This window comes from Ostrea edulis, chromosome 5 (genome assembly GCF_947568905.1).
Source record: "Ostrea edulis chromosome 5, xbOstEdul1.1, whole genome shotgun sequence".
NCBI classification, from domain to species: domain Eukaryota; kingdom Metazoa; phylum Mollusca; class Bivalvia; order Ostreida; family Ostreidae; genus Ostrea; species Ostrea edulis.
The window spans coordinates 34,943,302-34,968,419 of record NC_079168.1 but is presented as its reverse complement, the minus strand read 5'-3'; the positions used below and the strand labels follow the sequence as shown (position 1 = coordinate 34,968,419).

Here is a 25,118-nt window from a genome sequence, read left to right as displayed (position 1 = left end):
TCCCTAAGAAGGGGGGGGGGGGGGGGGTGTTGAGAGAGATTGGATCATCAATATAGCTGCAATGACTTTAGCTTGACTAGAGCCTCTTGTTGATCAGTATTGTTAATGGTTTTTTAGCCTAGTTGCAATGAAGTTAGACTTGGCAAATGACATCACTTTGTAATGTAGATAATTAGAACCTTTTACTTCGTACAGAGTTACGTATGGCCAGGCAGTGTGTCTTGACCCTGAATGAAGGTCATTTGGCTAGAGTTTGAAGTTTTGTCTGGGCCGTAACTTTATAATGGAAAAACAATAGAAGTTCATACTTGCCTAATGGTTGCTTATGGTTAAATGGTATGTCAAACCCAAGGTCATTTGGCCAAGGTTAATTAGAATCATAGTCTGGTCCATACATATGTTATGCAGGGATTGTAGAAGTTTTTACAAATATGCTGTATTTTGAACATGCTTCACTTTGGATTGGCTAGGATAACATTTCAGTCATCCTTATTATCAAAATACGAAGGTCATGTTCCCTTGTCATTTTTATTTGTTTGATAGGTACACAACTTGTCTTTTGTACATTTTATATTTTATGGAAGTTTATTTTAATTGTAATCATTGTGATGAAAATTTGTTCATTAATTTGATTTTCTAAGAAAAGCCTATTTGGTTTTGCTGTGAGACACGTGTAGCAAACTAACAGTTTTCAGCAGTGGCAGTGTATTATCTGAATATAATTTTGGAAGACTTAGTAAAGTTAGCTTTGTACTAGCAGGAGATGAAGTACATATCTGAGAAAATGGAGAGGTTGTCCCACAAGGGATCAAAAGATGATCTTTATGACTCCATCAGACAGAGTTCCCGAGGCCCCATGACAGGTCGTCAGGGCAACAAACTGGAAATGAAAGGATACCTTTACATCAAGAAAAACAGTGAGATTGTTTTACTTATACATGTATATCAACATAAAAATATATGTTTAGTTTGCAATTTGAGTTGGTTATAACCAGTTTGGTTTACTGTAACTTAGAACGGAGTGATGCAAATTTCTCACATTTGTCATGCCCTAAATATCTGTACATGTATATGTATAACACATGTATTTTTTAAAACACATCAATGAAGTAGATGGAATATGCCTTGAACGTACATTGTACCCTTAAAGTAGTAATTCTTTTTGCAAGATATTTCCTACTACCTTAAAGCCTTAGTATGTGTGCAGTATAAATATTTTTGTGGAAAATTTTTTAACTGATTAGATTGACATGTTTTATTTTCCAGGTCAGACTAAAAAATTTAAAAACATGTTTTTTGTCTTGCTTGGAGATGATCAACAGCTGTGTTATTTAGAAAATGACAAGGTAGGATGAAAATACATACTGGTAAATAGAGAATTATCCTAAACACCTCATTACTGGGGATTACTGGTGTGTGTATACATGTAACTGGTATATTGTATTCTTATTTCCCATTGTAGAGGTCCCGTCCTAAAGGTTTAATAGACCTCAGTTACAGCTCTCTCTATCCTGTCCACGACAGCTTTTTTGGAAGGTAGGTAATGTTCATGTACCATAAAACCATGAATTGTCATTGGTATTTTATTTTTGTTCTTTATATGGTATGGGCATTGTCATGAATTTAAATCCCGCTTGAACAAGAGAAACTGTTAGAACTACAGTAAAGAAAAACATCTCTTGAACCATGCAAATAAGTACCTACAATCATAATAATGTTTTTGAAACCACACCATTTCTCACAGGAATATTTATTGTATAGTAGAAAAGCCTTTATTCAATACCCTTCAAATCAAATCAGTTTCTTTACATGCAAGGCAGTAGAATTAAATTTTCGTATTTTTTTCTTTTTCAGACCCAATTGTTTCCAGTTAATCACAAATTCTTTTAATCATTCCCAAATTTACTATTTGTGTGCTGACAATGTAGATTTAGCACAGGTAAGTTGAATTAAATTGATCTAGCCATTTCTAGCTCACCAGAGGCTTAAGTGAGCTTATCTGATCAAGGTGATGTTGTTGTTTGGTGTCTTTTCAAGAACTACTTGACCATTTTGAAACACACTTGGTGCAAAGTATCCTTGAGCGAAGGGAATTCAAGTTTGTTCAACTAAAGGGCTACTTTGAATTTTGAGGGAAAATGATTAGAAAATGATTAAAATATTTAATTTACATTGGAATCGACATAAACTATTAAATAAGTACTAAAACCATTGCTGAGTCTTGTTTTTCAAACTGAAAACTGGGATTAAAACCACTGGCCATGATTAGTCATATTAATATACAAGCATTCCTATGTAGTGCAGATTCAGTTATGATCAGAATGTCAATATGCAAGTTGTGTGAATTAAGGTTGTTGTGGGGGTTTTTTCTTGGACCCTGTGGTTAAGTAGGGGATCAAATTTTACATAAATTCATGAATACAGAAGGAAAAATCTTTTTAAAATATTATTCTCTAGAACAGCAAGACCATGTTAGTTATATTGATATTGAAGCATCCCAATGTTGTGTGGATTCAAGTTTGGTAAAATCATAACCCCGTGGGGCTAGGTATGGATTAAAATTTGTCGTGGGATTAAAGAGGGTAAAAGTTTTCTGATGAAGAACAGCAAGGTCAAGGTGACTCAGGTGAATATTTGTGGCTCACTGGCCTCTTGTTTCTTTAGATTTCTTGTTTAAATGAAGAGCCACATCTTCTCCCAAGAATAGATTACCTGAAAAATAAATGGTGGCTTTTAAAAAGCTCGACAAGCATTGAATTGGCAATATTGAAACTTCTGAAAAAGCCTACTTATATGAGATAGATTCAAAATCTTTGATAATCATTTGTTGAATTGCACATATTAATGTTTTGCAATGATTTATTAAAACTCCTACCTGGTACGGCCATATGTGGATGCTAACTCCTCAGGTGAGCAATGTGGTCCATGGGCCTCTTGTTAAAGTGGGGTGCTTTTTGAGAGTTTAATTTGGGATCAGGAAGTCTTCAAACGTTAATAAAAATGTCAGATATTCACTTTTATTAGTATATTTCGCCATTAACAAAAGTTTGAGAGATGTCATGAAATTATGCTTTTCAGAAATGGATACAGAGACTCCGCCCATACTGTGTGAACACAGCCTCAAGTTCTCAACAACGATCCTCAGCTCTGAAGGAGTTACGCTCCCTAACAGTAGAGGTTGTTGATGCCCAAAAATTGCCCACTAAGCTTCTGCCACATCCTTACTGTATTCTTAATCTTAAAAACCCCAGTCAGAACGCCATCAAGGTGTGCCGAACTCAGGTCGAGGAGGTTCTTAACCCAGTGTGGGAGGAAAAGTTTATTTTAGAGTGAGCCAAAAATAATTTTTTTTGTTTATAGCAGGATTTTTATTTAGTAATTTCTATACTTATCTCATAAAACATAGATCTTTGAAAGTTTAAAGGAATTGGTTTATACCTATTAGGGACATTTATTGATTTAGTTCATTAGCACTCCATTTCATCCTACATTAGAAAAGTATTGTGTATTTCAGTGATGTTCCCTCTGATATAGAGTCAATCAGCATTAGTGTTCATAATCACAGTAAAAGATTTATTGACAAAGAAATCGGAAAACCAATAGGTATGATATTTCATTTTACATTTGAAATCAAAATGTACAGTATATTGTGTGTGGTTTGAATTTGATGCAACATTATCTGAAACGAATGCTTTTATATGTTGGTTTTGATTTAGAACTTTGAATTTTTACCAATGAAATATGTGTAAGGAAGAAGTTGATTCTTTTAAATTTCATAGAGAGTTTTCCCCCTTTTCAGCACAAATTTCAGTACCATTAGAAGACATAAAGAATTTGGAACTATTTGCAAAATGGTTCCAGCTAGTCCCAGTGAGTCCCACCACAAGAGGAGAGATGGGGTCACTACGAATACGAGCTCGATATTTACATGAAATTATAATGCCAGAAGACAAATATTCTACCCTAAAAGAGGTAAAAACAACTTGTTATAAATATGAGTTGGTAGTAAAGATTTGCACTGCATTCACATTTCCTGACAAAAACAAAATTTCTAGAAGTAACTTGTACTAATCTACAGGTGTTTACACATTAGATTTATGCTAATATAAGTTTTGATATTTACAACTTTTCTTACCACTGACATGAAGTTGTATGTTTAAAATAATGAATAACTGTTCATTTTATATAGAACTAAGTAATTTCTAAGATATTGGGTGTACGCGCCCCATTTTGGTGATTCTATGCTGGCTTCTGTTCCACATGCCTTTGTTTTTATTTGATCTTTAGAACTCTTTTTATGTACATGTATACCCGACACTGGATTAGACATCTCTGTATTGTGATATTGCAAACTTATGATTTATTTCATCTTTCTACTCATTACCCATATGCAAACCTGCCGAGAATCCATTGTTATATACATGTATGCAAATTCATGAAAAATATCAGAGTTCATGGACTTAATGATCTTCGTGGCGTCTGACTTTAAGTAATTATTGTAAATAATGTATTACACCACCTCCAAAATGGCACCATATTATACTTGAATTTTCACCCTCTCTTTTCCAAGGGTAAACAGGTCTACAAACATAACAGTTTTTGCTGAAGATAAGTAGTTTTGAAAATTTGGTACCAATATTTTTGTACTTTCATTACAGTTAATACTAAATGGTGACCTGAGTAATTTACTGGAGTTGTTCAGCATCTGTGGTAATGATAGAATTCCGTTGGCCAAAGCTCTTCTTCAAATTTTTCGTCATGAGAAGCAAGAAAAAGTTATACTTAAAACCATGAATGACCTTGAAATAGCACGAGAAGGTATTTGGGCTTTTTTTTTTTTTTTTGCATAATTCTCACTAGCAGAGCTTTGATGAGTAATGGCAACATCAGTGATATGATTAGTGTAAACATAATTCTCACTAGCAGAGCTTTGATGAATAATGGCAACATCAGTGATATGATTAGTGTAAACATAATTCTCACTAGCAGAGCTTTGATGAGTAATGGCAACATCAGTGATATGATTAGTGTAAACATAATTCTCACTAGCAGAGCTTTGATGAGTAATGGCAACATCAGTGATATGATTAGTGTCAATATTTTGGTTTACTGACTGCTCACATGTATCCACGGATAAAGCCCGACATTCTTACTGATTTACAACCATGCCTTGTTTCCTTCAGACATTGTGTCGACCCTGTTCCGGGCCACTTCCCTGGCGACCACACTGATGGACCAGTACATGAAAATGACTGCCTCTCAGTTTGTAGCTTCAGCTCTAAAAGACCCAATCATCCACATCACCGAGAGCAAACAGTCCTGTGAGGTAAGAAATGACAATCTGAAGGTATTTATCATTTGGTATTGAGTCATGGAAATGACTATGTGCATAGATCCAGTGATTTTTCTTTAGGGGGTCCAACCTATTCAAAGCGTTTTTAATTCTTAGAATTTTTACCCCTTGAATTATGCCAAAATAGTCATAAATATGTATTTTTGTCAAATAACTTATGTGGACCTTGATCTGTTTGCATCAAGATTCCCATAATTTCATTCTGTGGTGCTCTATAATTCTGTTTTGGGTCCTGGTGTGTTCATTCTGTGGTGCTATAATTCTGTTTTGGGTCCTGGTGTGTTCATTCTGTGGTGCTATAATTCTGTTGTGGGTCCTGGTGTGATTGTCAGATGTTCCACATGGTGTTGACTGTCCAAAGCTTTCTCTCAAACCATTGGATCTATTCCTTCTTTCGTACAGTCTGGGTTGTTCCCTTGAATGTGTAGTTGACCTGGCATGAGGTTCAGGCTGGAGGTGTACACTTGCTTTGGACTGTACCCTTAACTACATGAACACTCTAGAACTTGTGAACCTTTCTGTCGTTTCTGGAAAGAGTTGTTCTTGATTCTGTCTTTTAGAGATGCTGATAAACCTCTTTCCTGGTTCTGTAATAGTGTACTTCAGTGTGATTGATAATAAATTTTCCTGGTTTATCAACATATGGGATTTGCTATCCAATGCTGCCTGTTGAATGTAACACTTGTTTCCTGTAGATAGTGAGATAAGTGTCCTAATTTTGTTTCAATATTTCCGTGACAAGAACAGTCTTCTATTGAGGAGGTGGTGGGTGTCCTATAATAAACACACCGTCGGTCCATCAGCACTTCTTATGGCATGTGATAACTTAAGTTTCTTTGAGAGAAGATTTTTAGCTCTTCTGAGCCGAAGGCTCAAAAAGCTAATCATATGGCCATACATGTATGTCGGGCGTGCGGTGTGAGTCAACTTTTTGGAAAAAGGGCTATATCTCAAGAACCCCTTGGCCAATTTTTATCAAATTTGTCACAGGGTATCCTTGGCCCAAGGGCTTTCATTTGTACTAAAAACTAGGGTTGTGACCCTTTAACAAGGGGAGATAATTAGAAAAAATGCAAACAAAAGTAGTGGTTGCTAAAAAATCTTCTCAAGAACCACTGGGCAAATTATCACCAAACTTATGCATATGGATGAGGATAGGTTGTAGATAAAAAGTTGTTCAAGGCATCATCCTGGGGCAAAGGGTGTGGTCTCAAGGTCACTTCAAAGTTGACCTTAAATTTTGTTTTGTTAAAACTTTGATATTTTGCTTAGTATAAGGACTAGGATCATCAAATTTTGTCAGTTGATGCATCTTAGGACCTAATATCATGTTGTCTCAAAAGTAGGTCATGGTGACCTACTTTTTGAATTTCGCAGGTAATTATCATTAAATGGATTTTGATGCATATCTTGGACACTTTTGAGCCTATGATCATCAAAAGTTGTCAGTTGATGGAGCATGGGACCTTGAACTGCATCATGTGAAAAGTTTGTCACCATGACCTACTTTCTGAATTTTGTGACTAATCATTTATGAATACATTTTAGGTTGTTATTTCAGATACCGAGAGGTTTAGAATCATCAAACCTTGTAAATTGATGAGTCTAGAGGCCTCAAAACATATTTATAAAGAAGTAGGTCACAGTGACCAACTTTTTGAATTTTGTAGACATTCAAATTTCACATTTTCAATTTTAGATGCATATTTTGGACACTATGAAAGCTAGGATCATTAAACTCTGTCAGTTGATGCATCTTGAGTCTTCATAGTTTGTTGACCAAAAAGTAGGTCACCGTGACCTACTTTTGGAACTTGATGGCTATAGTTTAATATTTCAGATACTATTTGACTTACAATCATCAAACTTTGTCAGTTGATGGGTCTTGAGACTTCAGAGTGTGTCAACCAAAAAGTAGGTCAATGTGACCTACTTTTGGAATTTGACATTTATATCTGAATATTTCAGATACATGTACTATTTGACTTCAATTATGAAACTTTGTCAGTTGATGCATCTTGAGTCTTTGGAGTGTGTCGAACAAAAAGTAGGTCACTGTGGCCTTCTTTTGGAATTTGACAGCTATATTTGAATACTATTTGAACTGTCAGTTGATGCATCTTGAGTCTTCAGTGTGTCGACCAAAAGTAGGTCACCGTGACTTACTTTTGGACAGTTACATTTAAATTTTCAGGTACTATTTGACTTAACATCATCAAACTTTGTTAATTGATGAATCTTGGTTAGTGAGAATTTTTGCCTGTTCTACAATGTATCAGAAGAGAGATTCAAGGCCCATGGGCCTCTTGTTATAAATTTTATTCATCATACTTGGATTAGGCAGAGGAAGACACCTTTTATTTTTCAGATTTATTCATTTTGTCATTACAGAGTTATGGGACTTTATAGATTTAAAATATTACTTGGATGACTTTCTATGGCTTGTGATATCTTTTGAGTCCAGAGAAACATTTAGGATGGGTGCACCAACCATACCAATTCAACTACCCAACCAGACATACAGTTTAGTAGTTGAGCACCTGATTGAAATATTCATTGTGGGGCTAAAAATAAAAATATGTTTGTTTCCCCTCGCCCGGCCAGGTCACAAAAAAGGGCCCGGGTCAAAAAATTTTTTATCAAAAAATCATGCGTTTTTGTTTTTTTATTTCCGGAACAAAAATCGTGTCAGTTCCAAATTTAACTTTCGCTATTTTCGGAAGTCGCCAGGATTTATCTCTCGAAGTTTCGATGTTGTCGGAAGATTTCAAAGATGGGCGACATGAAGATCGCTTTGTCGTCTACTGCAAGAATAAAATACAAACAAACATCAAAAGTGGTCCGATTGTGGTAAATCGACTTTACAGTTATTCTAAAGGTTGTACCTGGAACGACGTGCTGAATGATTTAACCGCAGATGATGATCACAACATAGATAAGTTAGACGAGGTCTCTGTCATTGTGTCTGACAAGCTAACAAACGGCATGACTTTCAAGCCAGATTTTCATGAACAAATAAGAGTTGTTCACGATTTCGAAACTCAAATATGTCCAGTTTGATGTTATCCAGTGAACAACATATAAACAAGCTCGCCTAATACATGTCATACTCTTCTGATACTATTGAAAATGACTATCAGTGTTCTGAGCTGCTTTTTCATAGGTGTTTAAAAAAAAAACCAACAAAAAAAACCCACCTGCCTGCCTGGTCTGTTTCAAAAGTCAGACCCGGGGGAGGGGAAACAAACATTCTTTTAAATATGGCCTGGGGCCCTTTATGACTTGTCAGTTTTCTAATAGTTGTCAAGATTTCTATCATTGTCTCCCTCAATGATCTAATTCATTGAGGATAAGTAGTTCCTGTGGATCAAAGTTAAGTGTCAGCAAATCCGGTGGTTTGTCTAACTAGCACTTTTTCACAATGTCTAGCTCCAGACTTATTGCCCACTTGCATGATAACAAATGATATAGGTGTATACCATGTTTTAAAGACGAAAAGTTAATCAATTGCTTTGTGCAAACTAGTGATATCAAGATGAAATTGCAGGGCATTTTCTTCTCAAATCTTTATTCAGTACACAAATGTGGCTATTGAGACAAGTTATTTCTTCTTTGGTACATTCTTTGATAAATCTGTTAGTATTCTGAATGAAATCTGGATTTGTATGGCTGTAATGACTGTTGTAAATTTTAGCTGAATACACTGGTATTGTAATCAACTTTATTGATCCCTGTTTTTAGATAACGTAATATTCAAGTCTGTGAAATTTTTCCAATATGTGTGTTATGGTTACACCCAGTGAACAGTATCAAAGTTCTATAAGTTTACTCCTGTAGAGCGGACCTCTGCTTTTCTTCATTGTGTCACTAATGCCAAACTATACACCCATGACAAGATTCACAATTCTGATAATGAATTACAATTTAATGCAGCATTAATATTGCCTCACACAGTATCTTTGAACAGCGGAGCGGATTCACTTAATGTATATTGCACTCTTTCCGTGATTTCTTGATCAATCTAGGCATGATTTTTCCTGCCTGTAGAAATCCACAATAATGATACACGCTTTTGACAGTGCAGTAATTTTGTTGTGGATCCAGGTGGCTCCATGTGGGTCTAAAATATGGAAAGGAAAGGAAAACAGTTCTCCACTGTAAATATTCAGTTTTTGAACGACAAACATAACTAAAAGTATTCCAGACCGGGAGAAAGTTCTATATCCACACTACAATACTATTAAAGAAAAACATGTATGAAAGAGAATGCAATAAATTATTATCCCTTTCAAAATTATGACACTAATTTCCAAGTATGCAGGAAATACATGTACATCATGTAAAGAAATCTACCAGTGTGTGTACTTTTTTTATAGCTTAATCCCACTATGCTAGACAGTGGATGTGATATTGGAACAAACAGAGAACACTTCTTACATTTCCTGGAGGAGGTGACAGAATCCATATTTAAATCCAGAGGCAGCTGTCCCAGGTAAAATTTAGTATTCAAGATGCTCAGACGAGGAATTCTGGATGTGGTGTTTTTGTTTATGTATGAGTAAGTCTCTTTCAGAGTTCTGCGGTATATATGTTTACGTATGAGTTTCTTTCAGAGTTCTGTGATATACACTGTATATGTTTATGTATGAGACTCTTTTAAGTTCTGCAGTATATATGTTTACGTACGAGTTTCTTTCAGAGTTCTGCGATATATATGTGTACGTACGAGTTTCTTTCAGAGTTCTGCGATATACACTATATGTTTACGTATGAGACTCTTTTAGATTTCTGCAGTATATATGTTTACGTATGAGTCTCTTTGAAAGTTTTGCGGTATATATGTTTACGTATGAGACTCTTTTAGAGTTCTGCGGTATACATGTTTACGTATGAGTTTCTTTCAGAGTTTTGCGGTATATATGTTTACGTATGAGACTCTTTCAGAGTTTTGCGGTATATATGTGGCTGTCTACAGCGGAGTGTGTCTGCCAAATGGCCGTCGGACGAGAGTGTGAGGACTCGTGTTGTCAGGTCTGTTTTTAGTGTTTCATTTCTCCAGAAACCTAGACGTCTATCAAAAATGTGATTCTTAAATTTCTGTTCAAGTTGCATGAAGTGTATTTTGATAACTGACTGCTATTTTTGTATAGTAAACAGAACATTGATATATAGTTACTCCTTCTGTTGTATTTACAGTGGATTCATCTTTCTGAGACTATTGTGTCCGGCAATCCTAAACCCCAAATCTTTCAATTTGATAACAGGTATGGTTTACTTTTTGTTTTAACTTGACCACACAAACATGTATGTATTGATGACTGTATGAATTATTTACTCTTTACTTTCTAGAGACACCATCAGATGTTGCCTGTAGAACATTAAAATTAATCGCGAAAGCATTACAAAACCTGGCAAATCTGGTGGAATTTGGAATCAAAGTGAGTTTGTGATTAGCAAACTGTTAGAAAATTTTTTTTAATTAATCTCTTTATTATTGAAAACATCACACCTATATTGTAGGTTTGCTAGAAATATTTTTTTCCTTCTCTCCATAGGAGGCTTTCATGGAAGTGATAAATCCATTTATCAAGAAAAATAAACCAAGAATGATCCAATTTTTGGATGAATTGTCTGTGAGTATCGTTGACAAATTATGACTGATTGTTTGCTTTCTTTAATTATCTCATTGATATTTATGCACTGTGAAATCACTCTTTTATATAGGAGTATAATTTTCATAGCTTTTATGATTAAGACATTCTTATGAATTCAAATGACAGGGGAGTGAACTACTATGAAAAACTTCAACCAAAAAATTAATACCATGTAGATGTTTACATCAACACTGACAATACAGTATTCTGATGCACAACACCTCCTACATCTTCACAAGCCAAAGTCTGATTCACTTACTCTCATCTACCCCTTGTATTTTCATACCCCCCCCCCCCCCCCCCCCACACACACACACACACACATTGCCCACTTCAAGACTTTTTGCCAAGAGATAATCGGATAAAAAGATTACGAGTTGTGTTCTGACTCCAAATCCCCTGTTATTGACTCTACAGTGATGAAGGCCTTACTACATCTCAATAGTGTCCAATTTAATGGCTGTTTAACTTTACTGGGGAGGGGTGTAAAGAAGCAGGTACAGATTCTACAGTCATCTGGCCCAGAAAATGGATGATTTCAGTAGGAGTCCCAAAATCTGGCATTCAAATAAGGAATGTATAAGCAAACCCAAAATATGTTTAATTTGATCAAAAAATTGCTTTGTGTTATACGACAGGAGCGTGAAGTTGACATAAAATTGCAAACATGCCAAAATCAATGAAAAAATTCATAAATTCAGGGGGTTTTCCTTTCAGAAAACATACAACCCATGGGTCGAGCAAATTCGTTTTCAAATACATTATTCATCTTCTTTTGACACACGATATATATTAATTTCATTTTACTCAAAGGATGGGCACACCTTTTCCTAAACAATAATCTGGATGAAATTTAACTGTTATCAAGCTGTTTTTGAAAAAAGCGCAAAAAAGTCTTATTTATGACATTATTATGCTATCAAGTAAGCAACAACTTTGATTTAAGTTGAGATAGTATACTTGGCATATATTTAACTTACTTAAAACAGAGATTAAGCTTTATTCAAGACACATTTAAAACAGAGAAATTTTTGGGCCTTTTTATGTACACAATTGTACCTTGTTCTTACAACACATTTTATTGATTGTAGTGTACCAAATGTACAGCATTATGTTCCGCTGTCTGTGTGTGTCTATATTTCCCTCAACATCATGATCAGTGTGTGTCTTTGTTTTCCCTCAACATCACGATCAGTGTGTGTCTATATTGTCCCTCAACATCATGATCAGTGTGTGTCTTTGTTTTCCCTCAACATCACGATCAGTGTGTGTCTTTGTTTTCCCTCAACATCACGATCAGTGTGTGTCTTTGATTTCCCTCAACATCACGATCAGTGTGTGTCTATATTGTCCCTCAACATCACGATCACTGTGTGTCTATATTGTCCCTCAACATCATGATCAGTGTGTGTCTATATTGTCCCTCAACATCATGATCAGTGTGTGTCTTTGTTTTCTCTCAACATCACGATCATTGTGTGTCTATATTGTCCCTCAACATCATGATCAGTGTGTGTCTTTGTTTTCCCTCAACATCATGATCAGTGTATGTCTATATTGTCCCTCAACATCATGATCAGTGTGTGTCTTTGTTTTCCCTCAACATCACGATCATTGTGTGTCTATATTGTCCCTCAACATCACGATCATTGTGTGTCTATATTGTCCCTCAACATCACGATCAGTGTGTGTCTATATTGTCCCTCAACATCATGATCAGTGTGTGTCTATATTGTCCCTTAACATCACGATCAGTGTGTGTCTATATTGTACCTCAACATCATGATCAGTGTGTGTCTTTGTTTTCAATGACTCCAGCTCTGTTTTGATGTCTTTGCAATTTTTGAGAGTATGTTCATTTTGCTCAAAGGGACTTGCTCCCAGCTTGTAAAATTAAGTTCGGGGGGTGGTGGGAAATTAACAACAGTCTTATTCATATAGAATATTTTGAAAGATGCGAGCAAGCCCCTGTGGTTTTTTGTTCCTCACAAACCACACATACACTTCCCTTGATCATCATCTGGGTGTGGTACATAATCTGTTGTCTCTATACCTTAAATGTTTCATCAGATATTTTACACCTCTTTTTGGGGGGAAAAATCCTTTGACGTCATGGGCAACAGGGCAGCTGAAGAATGGGTGCTGTCATTACTGTATATGATTAATATAAGCTAGCATGAGAGACACGTTTTGATTGGATGACCTGGAAACCCTGGGCACTTTAATATGAACGTTTATGAAATAGGATTAAATCTAGGGAGAAATGGGAGTAAGATAATCAGGCATCTAGGCATGCAAAGATTCACTTATTGAAGCAGTGAAAGTGTTTGTGATTAAAATCATTTACTGTAAGGCCATTGATAATTTTCCAAAGTCTGGAAGACACCTCACTTACATAGACAAAATATATGGTGAATGATTTTATCGTCAACAGGTTGATGACAATGAGTTCTCTTCAGAAAACTCCTTGCCAGTTGACAGTGTAGCGAGAGACTTGGCTACAATGCACACAATATGTGCCACCCACCAATTAGAACTCAGGAAGCAAGCCGAGACCAAGGTGAGATCTCCATGTTAACAATATCATGAGATTGCTTTTCCTATCTCTCAATTCCTGTGTTTTTGTAAAATATTCCTGTACTTTCTTAATGTTGCAATTGAAGAGAAAGATTCAGAAGAGTAAAATGAAGTGAAAACTTCTATTGCACAGTGTATTTAAAGGGAGATAATTCACAAAATCTGTATGGCTCCTATAGACATCTGATCATGAATTTTGTGTACACTCTTTTATTCTCCGAGTACTTATTTTAGTGGAGTATGTATTTCAATATATACATTTCCAGTGGTTTTGCCATTAATACCTCTACAGATTGTTATGACTGGCATTTCCTCATGAACACACTGCAGTTGTAAACAATGTGCATATGAATACAGAAAGATGATTTAGTGACGACACATATATTAAAATGCATTTTATGTCACAATATCAAAGAATGGGGCATGTTGTTTTTATACCCCCCGCAACAAGTTGTGGGGGGTATACTGGAATCGGGTTGTCCGTCTGTCTGTCCGTCCGTCCGTCTGTAGACGGAATGGTTTCCGGGCTCTAAAGCATTATCCTTTCCACCTAATACACCATATCATACATATGAACTACCCATGGGATGAAGATGTTCCCTATCGATTTTGGGGTCAAAAGGTCAAAGGTCACGCGCACTGGACATCGAAGTAGCAATATGGTTTCCGGGCTCTAAAGCGTTATCCTTTCCACCTACAGTCACCATATCATACATATGGACAACCCATGGGATGAAGATGTTCCCTATCGATTTTGGGGTCAAAAGGTCAAAGGTCAAGCGCACTGGACATCGAAGTAGCAATATGGTTTCCGGGCTCTAAAGCGTTATCCTTTCCACCTACAGTCACCATATCATACATATGGACTACCCATGGGATGAAGATGTACCCCATCGATTTTGAGGTCAAAAAAAAAGTCAAAGGTCACGTGCACTGGACATCGAAGTAGCAATATGGTTCGGTTTGTCATGCCATTTGTTTTTTACACTCAGAAAAGAGGTAGTTTATACCTATTACCAACACCCTTTGGGAGATTGGGGTAAGCGTGGGGTATTCTTAGTGAGCATTGCTCACAGTACCTCTTGTTTGTTTTGTTTGCTTCTCAAATTTTAGTCTTGGTTGTAACTTTTTTAAACTTTACAAGACTGTAAATTTCATATTAGGTCAACTGAAAGGTCATATATAAAAGATAAAGCCCGGATATCAGGTCAAAGTTGCCATGTTGAGATTTGGGGTTACAGTCTGGGGGAATCTTGTTCCACAAACACGTAATTTTTTATGCCTTCAGGATTGAAGTTTGTGGGCGTATTGTGTTTAGTGTTGTCTGTGTCTCTGCGAGTTATGGATTAGCTACTTGATGAACTGAAGGTGAAGGTAAAAGCTCTGTAATTGAAAAAGGTTGATGTTCTAATTGTCACAATAGGCTTCACACACAATCCTGATTTTCTTTTTGCAGTCCTCATTAAAGAAGTTAGTTGCAGTCACCGACATTTTAACAGACCACAAGAAGCGTTACATGACATGATGAAGGCCATGAGTGAGTGTGGTGCTTTATCTAGATTGGTCTCAACAGAAAGCTAGAACACGGTGAAGGAGGCACAGAAACTTTGTCCCTCAGAGCGACCCACATCAGGAGTGTTGGCAATCATCTTCAGTCCCAACGTTATGTTTACTGACCGTTCTAGTTTCTGTGCAGAACTGTATTCAGCGGAGGCAATTGCAATAGACAACACTGTTTCATAATTTGTATATCATTGGAAAAAAAACTTGTTGATTTGCTTGTTGCTTGTTAGTTAAAATCACTATCATGAGCCTATATGTTAACATTGATCATGAAATGTTTATCACTGCGAAAATGGCATTATATTGAATGATTGTTTTAATTCATTACTTATTAGAGTTTAGTTGTTGTATTTGGAAAAGAATAATTTATTTTAATTCTCAATGTGTGAATGAAAAAGGGTGTAAAAAATATCAGGATTTTTTTTTCACCAAAGAATGTGGAGTCACTAAATTAATGCAGTTTTTATCTAGTCTCAAAGTACATTGTACAGGTATTGCAGTTTTTTTAATCATGCTGATTAATAGTGTTAAGATAGTAAAGGTTCAGTGTGTATAGATCTAACTGGTGAAATGTTTTTGTTATGGCCAGTATGACAATCATGTACAACAGAAATGGGTATGAAGACAGTCAATACATACAGTTAATGCATCTCATCTCACTATTCAGAATGTATCTTATTTCGTCCGAGTATGTTATTTTTATACTACATTGTGATGTTAGAGTAAAGCTTTTAGACTTGCTATGGAACAGAAAACTTTTATTTCTATCAATACTGAATATAACAGTATTATCGCTAAATTGACCTCTATAAAAGGCTTCCTTTTGAATGCAGTATATACAATTACACCACCATTGCTAACTTTAAAAAGAATTTGCTAATATCTAAATACTTTCACATGATACCAACCCTTGAACATTTCATATGCAACGTACTATAGCATGAGAAAAGTTTATGAAGTTTTTCCTCTGTTTAAATGACAGTTGAACCTCTTTTATAGGGAGAGGTGACAGTCAAACCTCTTTTTTAAGAAGTGACAGTTGAACCTCTTTTATAGGGAGAAGTGCAATATTTTTCTTCTTTCTTTTCTTGTCAGGAGTAAAACATTTGACTTTGCTTGTCCAGAATGTCATTCATTTTCCATCTTTTTTTATCATCACCATTTTGACAATTTAACAGTTGATGAAAAGATTTCTTTGGTGTGCACTTATTTTATGGTGTTACATATGAAGAAATAAATAATTAATATTTGATTCATTTGTTCATTTAATTTCTTGTATGTGCAGAGTATACAGTATAAACAACAATGAAACCAAACATTTAAACAAAAAAAGTAATTGCCAGAAAATAAATAAGTTGGCTTATTTGACATGACTCAATGATGCAAGTACATAGATCTTAATTTCAACCAACAAAAATGGCCTTACATTTTTAAATCACCCGAGCTGAAGGCTCAAGTGAGCTTTTCTGATCAATATTTGTCCAGCGTCTGTTGTTGTCGGCATGAACTTTTAATTCACATCTTCTCCAGAACCACTGGGCTAATTTCTATCAAACTTGGCATAAATCATCCTTGGGTGAAGGGATTCAAGTTTGTTCAAATAAAGGGACATGCCTCCTTCAAAGGGGAGATAATCAAGAATAGGGCGAGTTCATTTAAAAATTTCATGAACCACTGGGCCAGAAAAATTGGAAAGCTTCCTGACAGAGTACATTCAAGCATGTTCAAATTGTGGTCATACAAAATGTCTTGGTTCAGAGGCTTGACTAGATACCTCACACTAATAAAATTATAAACACACACCTGCTATGGAATAGAAGAATATATTTTAGCATGTGGTACAAGAGAATGAATGTTTATTGGTCCTTTTAAAGAAAGTCTGAGGTCAATGTAGGTGTGTTCCCAATGGTGGTCTGTGTAAGAAAAAGGCAGAGGCTTTCTCTTTGCTCCAAGAACTTTCAGTGTTTTACAGGCTGTCTTTTGAATCTCGCTAAGCTTTTCCCACTTCCTGCATTGGCTGTAAAAATGGAAAAATTTGGCTGGGTCTATAGTTGGAAAAAAATACTCTGCTGGAGCCAAGTAAATTCCATTTACATGTGTGTCTGGGTAAGAATATTCTGCCTTGAAATCTTGGTAAACGGAGGTTACAAAATGTGGCCCGGTGCTGTCCAGGACATTCCACATGTGTTGGAAAGCTGGTAACCTGTCCATTAACTTTTTCATGAAAGGATGTTTTGGCCTACAGCCCAGTATTGCATTAATCACTAAATTTTCAAAGTTTCCATCTAGGATCGGATGTTCATATGGCTCTTGTGATAAGAAGCATGCATATTTTTTCGTAAAAGGTTCAAGTGACTTCAAGTTTTCTAAATCCATATCGGCATATATGCCACCAAATTCATACATAATAACATAACGCAATGCATCAGCTCTCCTTATTCCCTCTGAATAACCATCGAATACTTTCAGTAAGTGTGGATGCCTTTCCTTGATGAGCTGACGGGCACTGTCATCTGTCCATAAGTAGTATGTCCAACCTGGGTGGTTCTTGGTCCAGGTGTGAATCCATTTCGAAAATTTACTGGGAATTTGATCATTTTTCCAAGTCTGGTGTATAATATGGGGGATCCGATCAATGCCATCTGTAGGAAAAGTCTCCGATTCCCTTATTCCTAGAGGCACAAAGTTTGGTTCCAGTGGAATATTGATGTTTTGAAAAGCTCCATTTTGTTTTATTTGCTCAAATTTAATCAGATAATGAAGACCAATTAAGAAAATGCTTCCATAAGCAAGGGTTTTGAACGTTTCAAGCTTGGTAACTACCACAAAAAACTTTCTACATTGCCCCATCCTTCAAAGTAAAATTCGTTGTTGCAGTTATGCATCAATATAGAGGTTACACAGTTGCGAAAGCTATGATTTGCAATAATCGAATTCACCAATCAGTTCTAATGATACAGTACATAGATATAAATTCCCACAAAATGAACCACATTTATGAATAAATACAGTCGCGTCTTCGACGCTACAGCTCTATAACTCAGCATCACACATAAATACATCGGGTTCAAGTAACAGCGGTAAAACTAAAACACGCATTTACAATAGTGTGACACTCAAATATCTCAAGATATGAATCTTAGAATAGCGTGTGTATTGAATATTATGATTTCCATAATAGATTTCAATTCACATGGTAAAGCACAAATACCGCAGACAGTAAACGTGTAGTTTAAACTGACCTGTACTGTTTTTGCGTTTTTTAGGAGCATTCTTATACGAAAACTACCTCTAATGCGTAACTCTTCACCCGGCTTTCAACATGGTAAGAATGCAAACTCATTGTGATTGTTACTATGATATTTTTGTGGAAAACGATTTGCATATAGATGTGTACATTACGGAAGGATGTTTTATGATAGTTTAGCAAATTGCTACTGTCTTGTAAATCGTCTGAATGAATCCTATTGATATTTTAACGATTTCCAGATCAAATTACCCCCCCCCCCCCCTCTTTTGCTCTCTTTCTGTGTTAACATATACAACATAAATGTCTTCATTTATTATTATTCTTTTATTTTTGTAGTCACGAAGATATGATTCACGAACAACTATATTCTCTCCAGAGGGTAACCATTTTGATATTAATAGAATCCTTCATTATTACGAGTGTGGGATAGGGAAATTCCACCGAGGGGACAAGATTCGCAGTCTAGGACGAGGCTGTGCCGAGTCCTAGACAGCGAATCTTGTTCCATATTCCTCTTGAAATGCTAAATGTTCATTACCAGTATGGCAAAGGGAGATTTATTTAAACTATATTTTATTCACAAAGTGAATGGGATCGAGCAGCAGGCATAGCCTATTTAATCCCTCTCCCTACAAAGGGAGATAACCTTTGCTGTAGGAAATATGCTACTTGTACTTTGATGATGCTTGCTGGCATGGCTTCATTATTCAGTTAAATGGTTCATTTTATTTATCATTTAATATTGTAAAAAAAAAAAATATTTTTAATATATCTTTTTGTATTGTGATTTTGTCTCCCTTTGATGTTTGTTGATCCATGACTTACAGGGAGACTGTATCAGGTGGAGTATGCTATGGAGGCGATTGGGCACGCAGGAACCTGTCTAGGTATCCTAGCTAATGACGGGGTTTTATTGGCCGCGGAAAGACGCAACACAAACAAACTTCTGGATGAAGTGTCATATTCAGAGAAAATTTACAAACTTTACAAGTTAGTAAACAACAATTATTTGGATGATGCTGAAAGAGCTTGTTTGTAGTGTGTTTAATGACTATGATCTGTTCCACTAGTTATGTTTAATACATATTATATCATTTATGGTGTTTTTATCTTTCAGTGATATGGCTTGTAGTGTTGCTGGAATCACATCGGATGCAAATGTTTTAACAAATGAACTCCGACTAATTGCACAGAGGTATTCTTTTGATAATTTATCATTTATATATGTTGCTTTCTGTTCTACTGCTATAGTTATTGTAAACATCAAAGGAATAAAAAAAAAGCCATTCATGTATATTTCTGGAAATTCTTATGATGTGTCAGGTGATAATTCGGCTATCTCCCATTGCAACTTTGCATTGATCATCTCCATCCAAAATACTGGGGACAATAACATCAATTTCTAGTGTTTGCATGCATGCAACAGTATTTCCATTTCAGCCATACAAGAAATTATATAGGTCAACTAGTAAACATCACTTGTGAAAATGAGGAGGGGGGATCCTTAATTTTTGGGCTGTTCTCCCATCAGATCTGATAACTTGGAATTTATTTCTTAAATCCAACTTATTAAGGGACTGGTATATGTACTTGTGAGACCAGCTTGTGTTTAACAAATGAGAAGTATAGTGAACTATTCATTTCTTTTTGAAATTTAGGTTCCATTTACAGTATCAAGAACCTATACCATGCGAACAGCTTGTCAGTTCATTGTGTGATTTAAAACAAGCATACACACAATTTGGAGGTAATATCTTCTGATTTCAACACCATTTAATAATGAACATGATGCATGTTACATTATTAGAATTGGTTTTTCTGTGTGAATAGTGTTGTCCGTAATGGAACTTTTAGATTATGTGATGTTATTGACAGGTAAACGACCCTTTGGAGTATCCCTGTTGTACATGGGTTGGGATAAACACTATGGATTTCAGTTGTATCAGAGTGACCCTAGTGGAAACTATGGAGGATGGAAAGCTACTTGTATTGGAAATAACAGTGCAGTAAGTCTTACCTGAACCATGTCATTAAGTATTGGAAATAACAGTGCAGTAAGTCTTACCTGAACCATGTCATTAAGTTCCTGTTTTGGGTTGTAAGAGTGCTGTAATTTTAATCAGATTTGGGTTGTAACAGTGCAGTAACTCTTACCTGGACCTTGTCATTAAGTTCCTGTTTTGGGTTGTAAGAGTGCTGTAATTTTAATCAGATTTGGGTTGTAACAGTGCAGTAAGTCTTACCTGAGCCTTGTCATTAAGTTCCTGTTTTGGGTTGTAAGAGTGCTGTAATTTTAATCAGATTTGGGTTGTAACAGTGCAGTAAGTCTTACCTGGACCATGTCATTAAGTTCCTGTTTTGGGTTGTAAGAGTGCTGTAATTTTAATCAGATTTGGGTTGTAACAGTGCAGTAAGTCTTACCTGGACCATGTCATTAAGTTCCTGTTTTGGGTTGTAAGAGTGCTGTAATTTTAATCAGATTTGGGTGGTAACAGTGCAGTAAGTCTTATCTGAGCCATGTCATTATCTCACACAAATTTGTTTATTAGTTTGTCAAAGTGATAGTAAACATTGTTTTTTGTTGAATAAGAAATTTCTTGGTCTAAACAATTTAACATAGAATTGACAAATATCAGTTTCACATTTAAACATATATATTTAGTATTAAGTTCATGCATTTTTAGTATTTGATGAATGAACAGAGTATTCCACTGCTAAATTGATTTTAGTTTTTTCCTTGACAAAAATGAGCCAATTTACATATTCTGTGACCTCACTCGGACAGTGCATAACTTTTGGTTGATAATGGTGGAGGGTACAAAAGCATGCAAAGGATTAAACACCATGATATTATTCGATAGACAATGTATCTGGTATTTTTGCATCTTGAACAAAGCTATTATGTACGTACATCAAGTGCACTTGAGTGCATTGCTTAGCAATCTTCGACAATCTCCATAATCAATGGCGAGAAAAAATGAAAAATTTGAAAGCAATTAGACAGTATACATGGTAAAGTCTTTGCTTTAACATGCATTACACATTTATTTTAAGGTATTGGAGATAAAGTGATTTGATTTTGACAGACACAAAAATATTCAAGTTAAACAATATTCTATTCACAAAGTGAATGGGATTGGGCAGCAGGCACAGCCCATTTTAGCCCTCTCCGTAAAAAAAGACACAAAATATGTTGATGTAAGCTATGATATTCCTTTAATTTGGTCAAATTATATGGGAGGTATTCCAAATGTTGTGTTTCAAAGTCAGTGTGAGAACATCATTTCCTTCACTTTTATTCAGATATTGGACCAATCTTGATTTATTATTATTTTACAGAACGCAGTGTCCATGTTGAAACAAGAGTATAAGGATGGAGAAATGACTCTGAGTGATGCCTTACTATTAGCAATTAAAACCCTCAGTAAAACGCTGGATATGACCAAACTGACAGCTGACAAAGGTACTTGTAATAGTAGATTAACTGTCACATGACAAATATCGACTACAGAATCCACTTCTGTGTGAGGTACTTTAAACTTCTGAAACATATGATGTTATCTATGATGTGTAACTCTTCAATAATAAGCTTCTGGTTTCTTGCAACCAGACATTGCTTTAAGAGAATTTTCAGTGTTCTGTTAATATGCCTAGGCTAAGAAATTATCCTCAGTATTTTATTATGCCCTTGAATTGGCGATTTGGGGGCATATAGTTTTTGGTCCATCTGTTTGTCCACAAAATCTTTAACCTTAGCCATAACTTTTGAATGGATGTAGATATAGCTTTCATATTTCACATTAAATTTTGTATTTCTTATGACAAGACCGTTCTTTTGATAATAAAAGTTTTGACCTCAAGACCTTGTTCTTGGGGTTTGACTTACTTTTGAAAAAATGTTAACCTTGGCCATAACTTTCGAATGGTAGATGATAGGGCTTTGAATTTTCCACATGTGTATTTCTTTTGACAAGACCTTTCTTTAGATACCAAAAGTTTTTGATCTTGTGATCAGGTCACCTTGACCTTGAAGTTGACCTACTTTTGCAAAACTTTAACCCCTTGGCCTTGATCAACTTTGCTGCCATAGAGGGGCATCAGTGTTTCCCAAACACATCTTATTTATATTGCATATCATATTCACGAAGTGGATCTAGTTGCTTCATATATATGGTCAGCATTAATCAATATCATTGCACTGCAGTAGGTAATTTCCGCCTCATGATAAATGGTTGACATGAATAGTGCGGACAATTCTGGACAAATACAATCATTATTCTTTCATATGCTTCTTCCAGTCATTCATGTCTATGTACAAGAAAAGTTTGGAAACCTGTACTAAGAAAATCTCCTGCAAACATATTTCTTTTAAATAATTTCCTCTTAAAAGGGACTGGGTCACGTTTTTTGACAAAAATATTTTTCATTTTTTATGTTAAATATTAAAAATGTAGCTCCTTTAATGTCAACAGCCAAAATTTTGACCTTCTGAATGCAAGGATAAGAGCAATGTTTTAGTCATATCTCTGTGTTATGTAAACCAAAACTCGAGTCTTTCTATGTTTACAAACAAACCAGTGAAATGTTAATTTTGTAATTTAAAGCATCTTAATTTTGCACAGTCACAAAAACTTTTAGATGACACATTTTACCTAAAGAAAACTTGAAATGTGATAGATATAATAAACTTTTTAAAAAAAATAGCTTGATATCCATTTCTTTTGAAAACTTTATAAACGATAACATACCACAATCTTTGTTTCCAAAGCAAATAATAAACTCTCTAAAATGAGCGTTGGTGATGATGTATAACCTTAATTTTTTTATGAGACCTTTTAAACACATTAGACAGGAGATTTTGATCATTAAAAGTTAAAAACAAAATTTGGGGGGAAATCTTGAGTCTGTCCCTTTAAGAGCCAATTGTTAAATAAGTATATTTAAGTATCATCATGTTTTTGTTCAAACCATAACCTTATGGCTAGAGTGGGGCGACAACAGGCACAAGTTTTACTAAACTTCTTATCTTACAAAACAAATTCTGACCTAAGAGTTTTGTCAGTTCTAATTTAAGAAACCATGCTTCTGTTTTACTACATTAAATGTGTTCTTAACTTGTTAAGATGACAGGAAGGTTTGTCTTCATTTTCTCTCATAAATGTCCTGAAATGGCACGAGGACAGCGATTTTATTTAGATGACAGAAAACAACTTCAGACATTATCTTAACTTAGGATAACCTATTAGCTGTCGTAAAGTTAGAATGATTATTATCTTAACTTAGAATAACCTATTAGCTGTCGTAAAGTTAGGATGATTATTATCTTAACTTAGGATAAACTATTAGCTGTCGTAAAGTTAGGATGATTATTATCTTAACTTAGGATAACCTATTAGCTGTCGTAAAGTTAGGATGATTATTATCTTAACTTAGGATAACCTATTAGCTGTCGTAAAGTTAGGATGATTATTATCTTAACTTAGGATAACCTATTAGCTGTCGTAAAGTTAGGATGATTATTATCTTAACTTAGGATAACCTATTAGCTGTCGTAAAGTTAGGATGATTATTATCTTAACTTAGGATAACCTATTAGCTGTCGTAAAGTTAGGATGATTTTTTAATGTAACATAATTAAAGAAATTTAATAAGGTATTTATCATATGTTAAGTGTACGGTGAAATCTTGAATGTAAGAAGTTTAGTTAAACTGGAGATTAAATTTTAACACTGTTTAAAAGTGTTCCAAACTTATGAATCTTTATCTTTGAATGAGCAAGGTGATGAATCTTTATCTTTGAATGAGCAAGGTGATTCAGATGGGTGTTCTGGTTCATAATAGTACCTGCTGACAGCATGTTCCTTTGAGCTCTCTAATCATATTAGAATTCTAAATATGCTGCAGCATATTTTTTGAGATTTTTTGATACAATGTGTTTTGAATGTTAGAAATTTTAATTAACAGTTGAAATAGCCACATTGACAAGAGAAAATGGAAAAACCAAGATGACCATCCTTGGGGCCCCTGCTGTGGAGGAAATCATAAAGAAGCATGAAGAAATCGAGGCAAAATCAGAGGCGGAGAAAAAGAAGGAAAAGTCATAATAACAGGTCAGTATTAACAGTTTAACAAAATAATAACAGGCCAATATTAATAGCTTAACAAAAGGAAAATAATAACAGGTCAGTATTAACAGCTTATCAAAGTGAAAAAGTCATAATAACAGGTCAGTATTAACAGCTTATCAAAGTAAGAAGTCTGTGAAATATCATTTAAAAGACTGACTTTTAAAAGTAGTACATATATCTACTTTTATTGTGATTTATGTAACCCTTTGTTCTGAAACATTTTCTTTCAGGTCGTCGATGAATAGTGGAGTTTACAGCTAAAGACTTCTATAAGTTTTCATTTTACTCTGTAATATAAAGAACATTCTTATTGTCATTGTTCACACAGTATGTCATAAATTTATGAGCATGATCTTTGTCATTAAATATGGATCATTTGTGATGTTACAAGTTTGTCTTTCATTTTGTTGTTAAATGTTCCACAATATTTACATATCTAATGTTCTTTACCCATTGCAATGATAGCCATTTCTTTGTGAATGTGATGCAGGTGTGAACAATGTGGGCATGACTCTTGATAAATATAATATATCTATTTTAAAAGCTGGGAATTCCAAAAGAAGTGAATGTAGAATGTGAATATAAAAAAATCA

General features: G+C 35.1%; 3 protein-coding genes across 4 annotated transcripts in view; 2 read left to right on the top strand and 1 right to left on the bottom strand.

The window, feature by feature from the left end:
• The window catches only part of LOC125649784 (ras GTPase-activating protein 1-like), a 28,219-nt gene extending 11,820 nt beyond the window's left edge, over window positions 1-16,399 (top strand). Inside the window, exons 8-23 of the mRNA XM_056165904.1 lie at window positions 761-917; window positions 1,267-1,346; window positions 1,463-1,536; window positions 1,855-1,939; window positions 3,079-3,329; window positions 3,515-3,603; window positions 3,800-3,972; window positions 4,659-4,818; window positions 5,184-5,326; window positions 9,730-9,845; window positions 10,298-10,384; window positions 10,550-10,617; window positions 10,703-10,791; window positions 10,909-10,986; window positions 13,442-13,567; window positions 15,041-16,399. Of these exons, the coding sequence (XP_056021879.1) occupies window positions 761-917; window positions 1,267-1,346; window positions 1,463-1,536; window positions 1,855-1,939; window positions 3,079-3,329; window positions 3,515-3,603; window positions 3,800-3,972; window positions 4,659-4,818; window positions 5,184-5,326; window positions 9,730-9,845; window positions 10,298-10,384; window positions 10,550-10,617; window positions 10,703-10,791; window positions 10,909-10,986; window positions 13,442-13,567; window positions 15,041-15,109 (1,845 nt within the window). The 3' untranslated portion in view covers window positions 15,110-16,399. The remainder of the gene's footprint in view (window positions 1-760; window positions 918-1,266; window positions 1,347-1,462; window positions 1,537-1,854; window positions 1,940-3,078; window positions 3,330-3,514; window positions 3,604-3,799; window positions 3,973-4,658; window positions 4,819-5,183; window positions 5,327-9,729; window positions 9,846-10,297; window positions 10,385-10,549; window positions 10,618-10,702; window positions 10,792-10,908; window positions 10,987-13,441; window positions 13,568-15,040) is intronic.
• On the bottom strand, window positions 16,395-18,320 carry LOC125649785 (uncharacterized). Its single transcript, XM_048877559.2, has one exon. It carries the CDS (start codon window positions 17,995-17,997, stop codon window positions 16,954-16,956), a length of 1,044 nt encoding a protein of 347 aa, XP_048733516.1. The 5' UTR covers window positions 17,998-18,320; the 3' UTR covers window positions 16,395-16,953.
• Window positions 18,321-18,366: 46 nt separating this feature from the next.
• Window positions 18,367-24,908, top strand: LOC125649786 (proteasome subunit alpha type-4-like). 2 transcript variants are annotated; one of them, XR_008803208.1, is made up of 9 exons: window positions 18,367-18,472; window positions 18,734-18,776; window positions 19,225-19,387; window positions 19,515-19,592; window positions 20,056-20,144; window positions 20,273-20,403; window positions 21,737-21,860; window positions 24,362-24,579; window positions 24,624-24,775. XR_008803208.1 is itself a non-coding variant. In XM_048877560.2 (9 exons), exons 1-8 carry the CDS (start codon window positions 18,470-18,472, stop codon window positions 24,499-24,501), a joined length of 771 nt encoding a protein of 256 aa, XP_048733517.1. In that variant the 5' UTR covers window positions 18,376-18,469; the 3' UTR covers window positions 24,502-24,507; window positions 24,756-24,908. The 2 variants fall into 2 exon arrangements, 1 of the variants encoding a protein (XP_048733517.1); XM_048877560.2 differs by having other exon boundaries at window positions 18,376-18,472; window positions 24,362-24,507; window positions 24,756-24,908.
• Window positions 24,909-25,118: the final 210 nt, after the last annotated feature.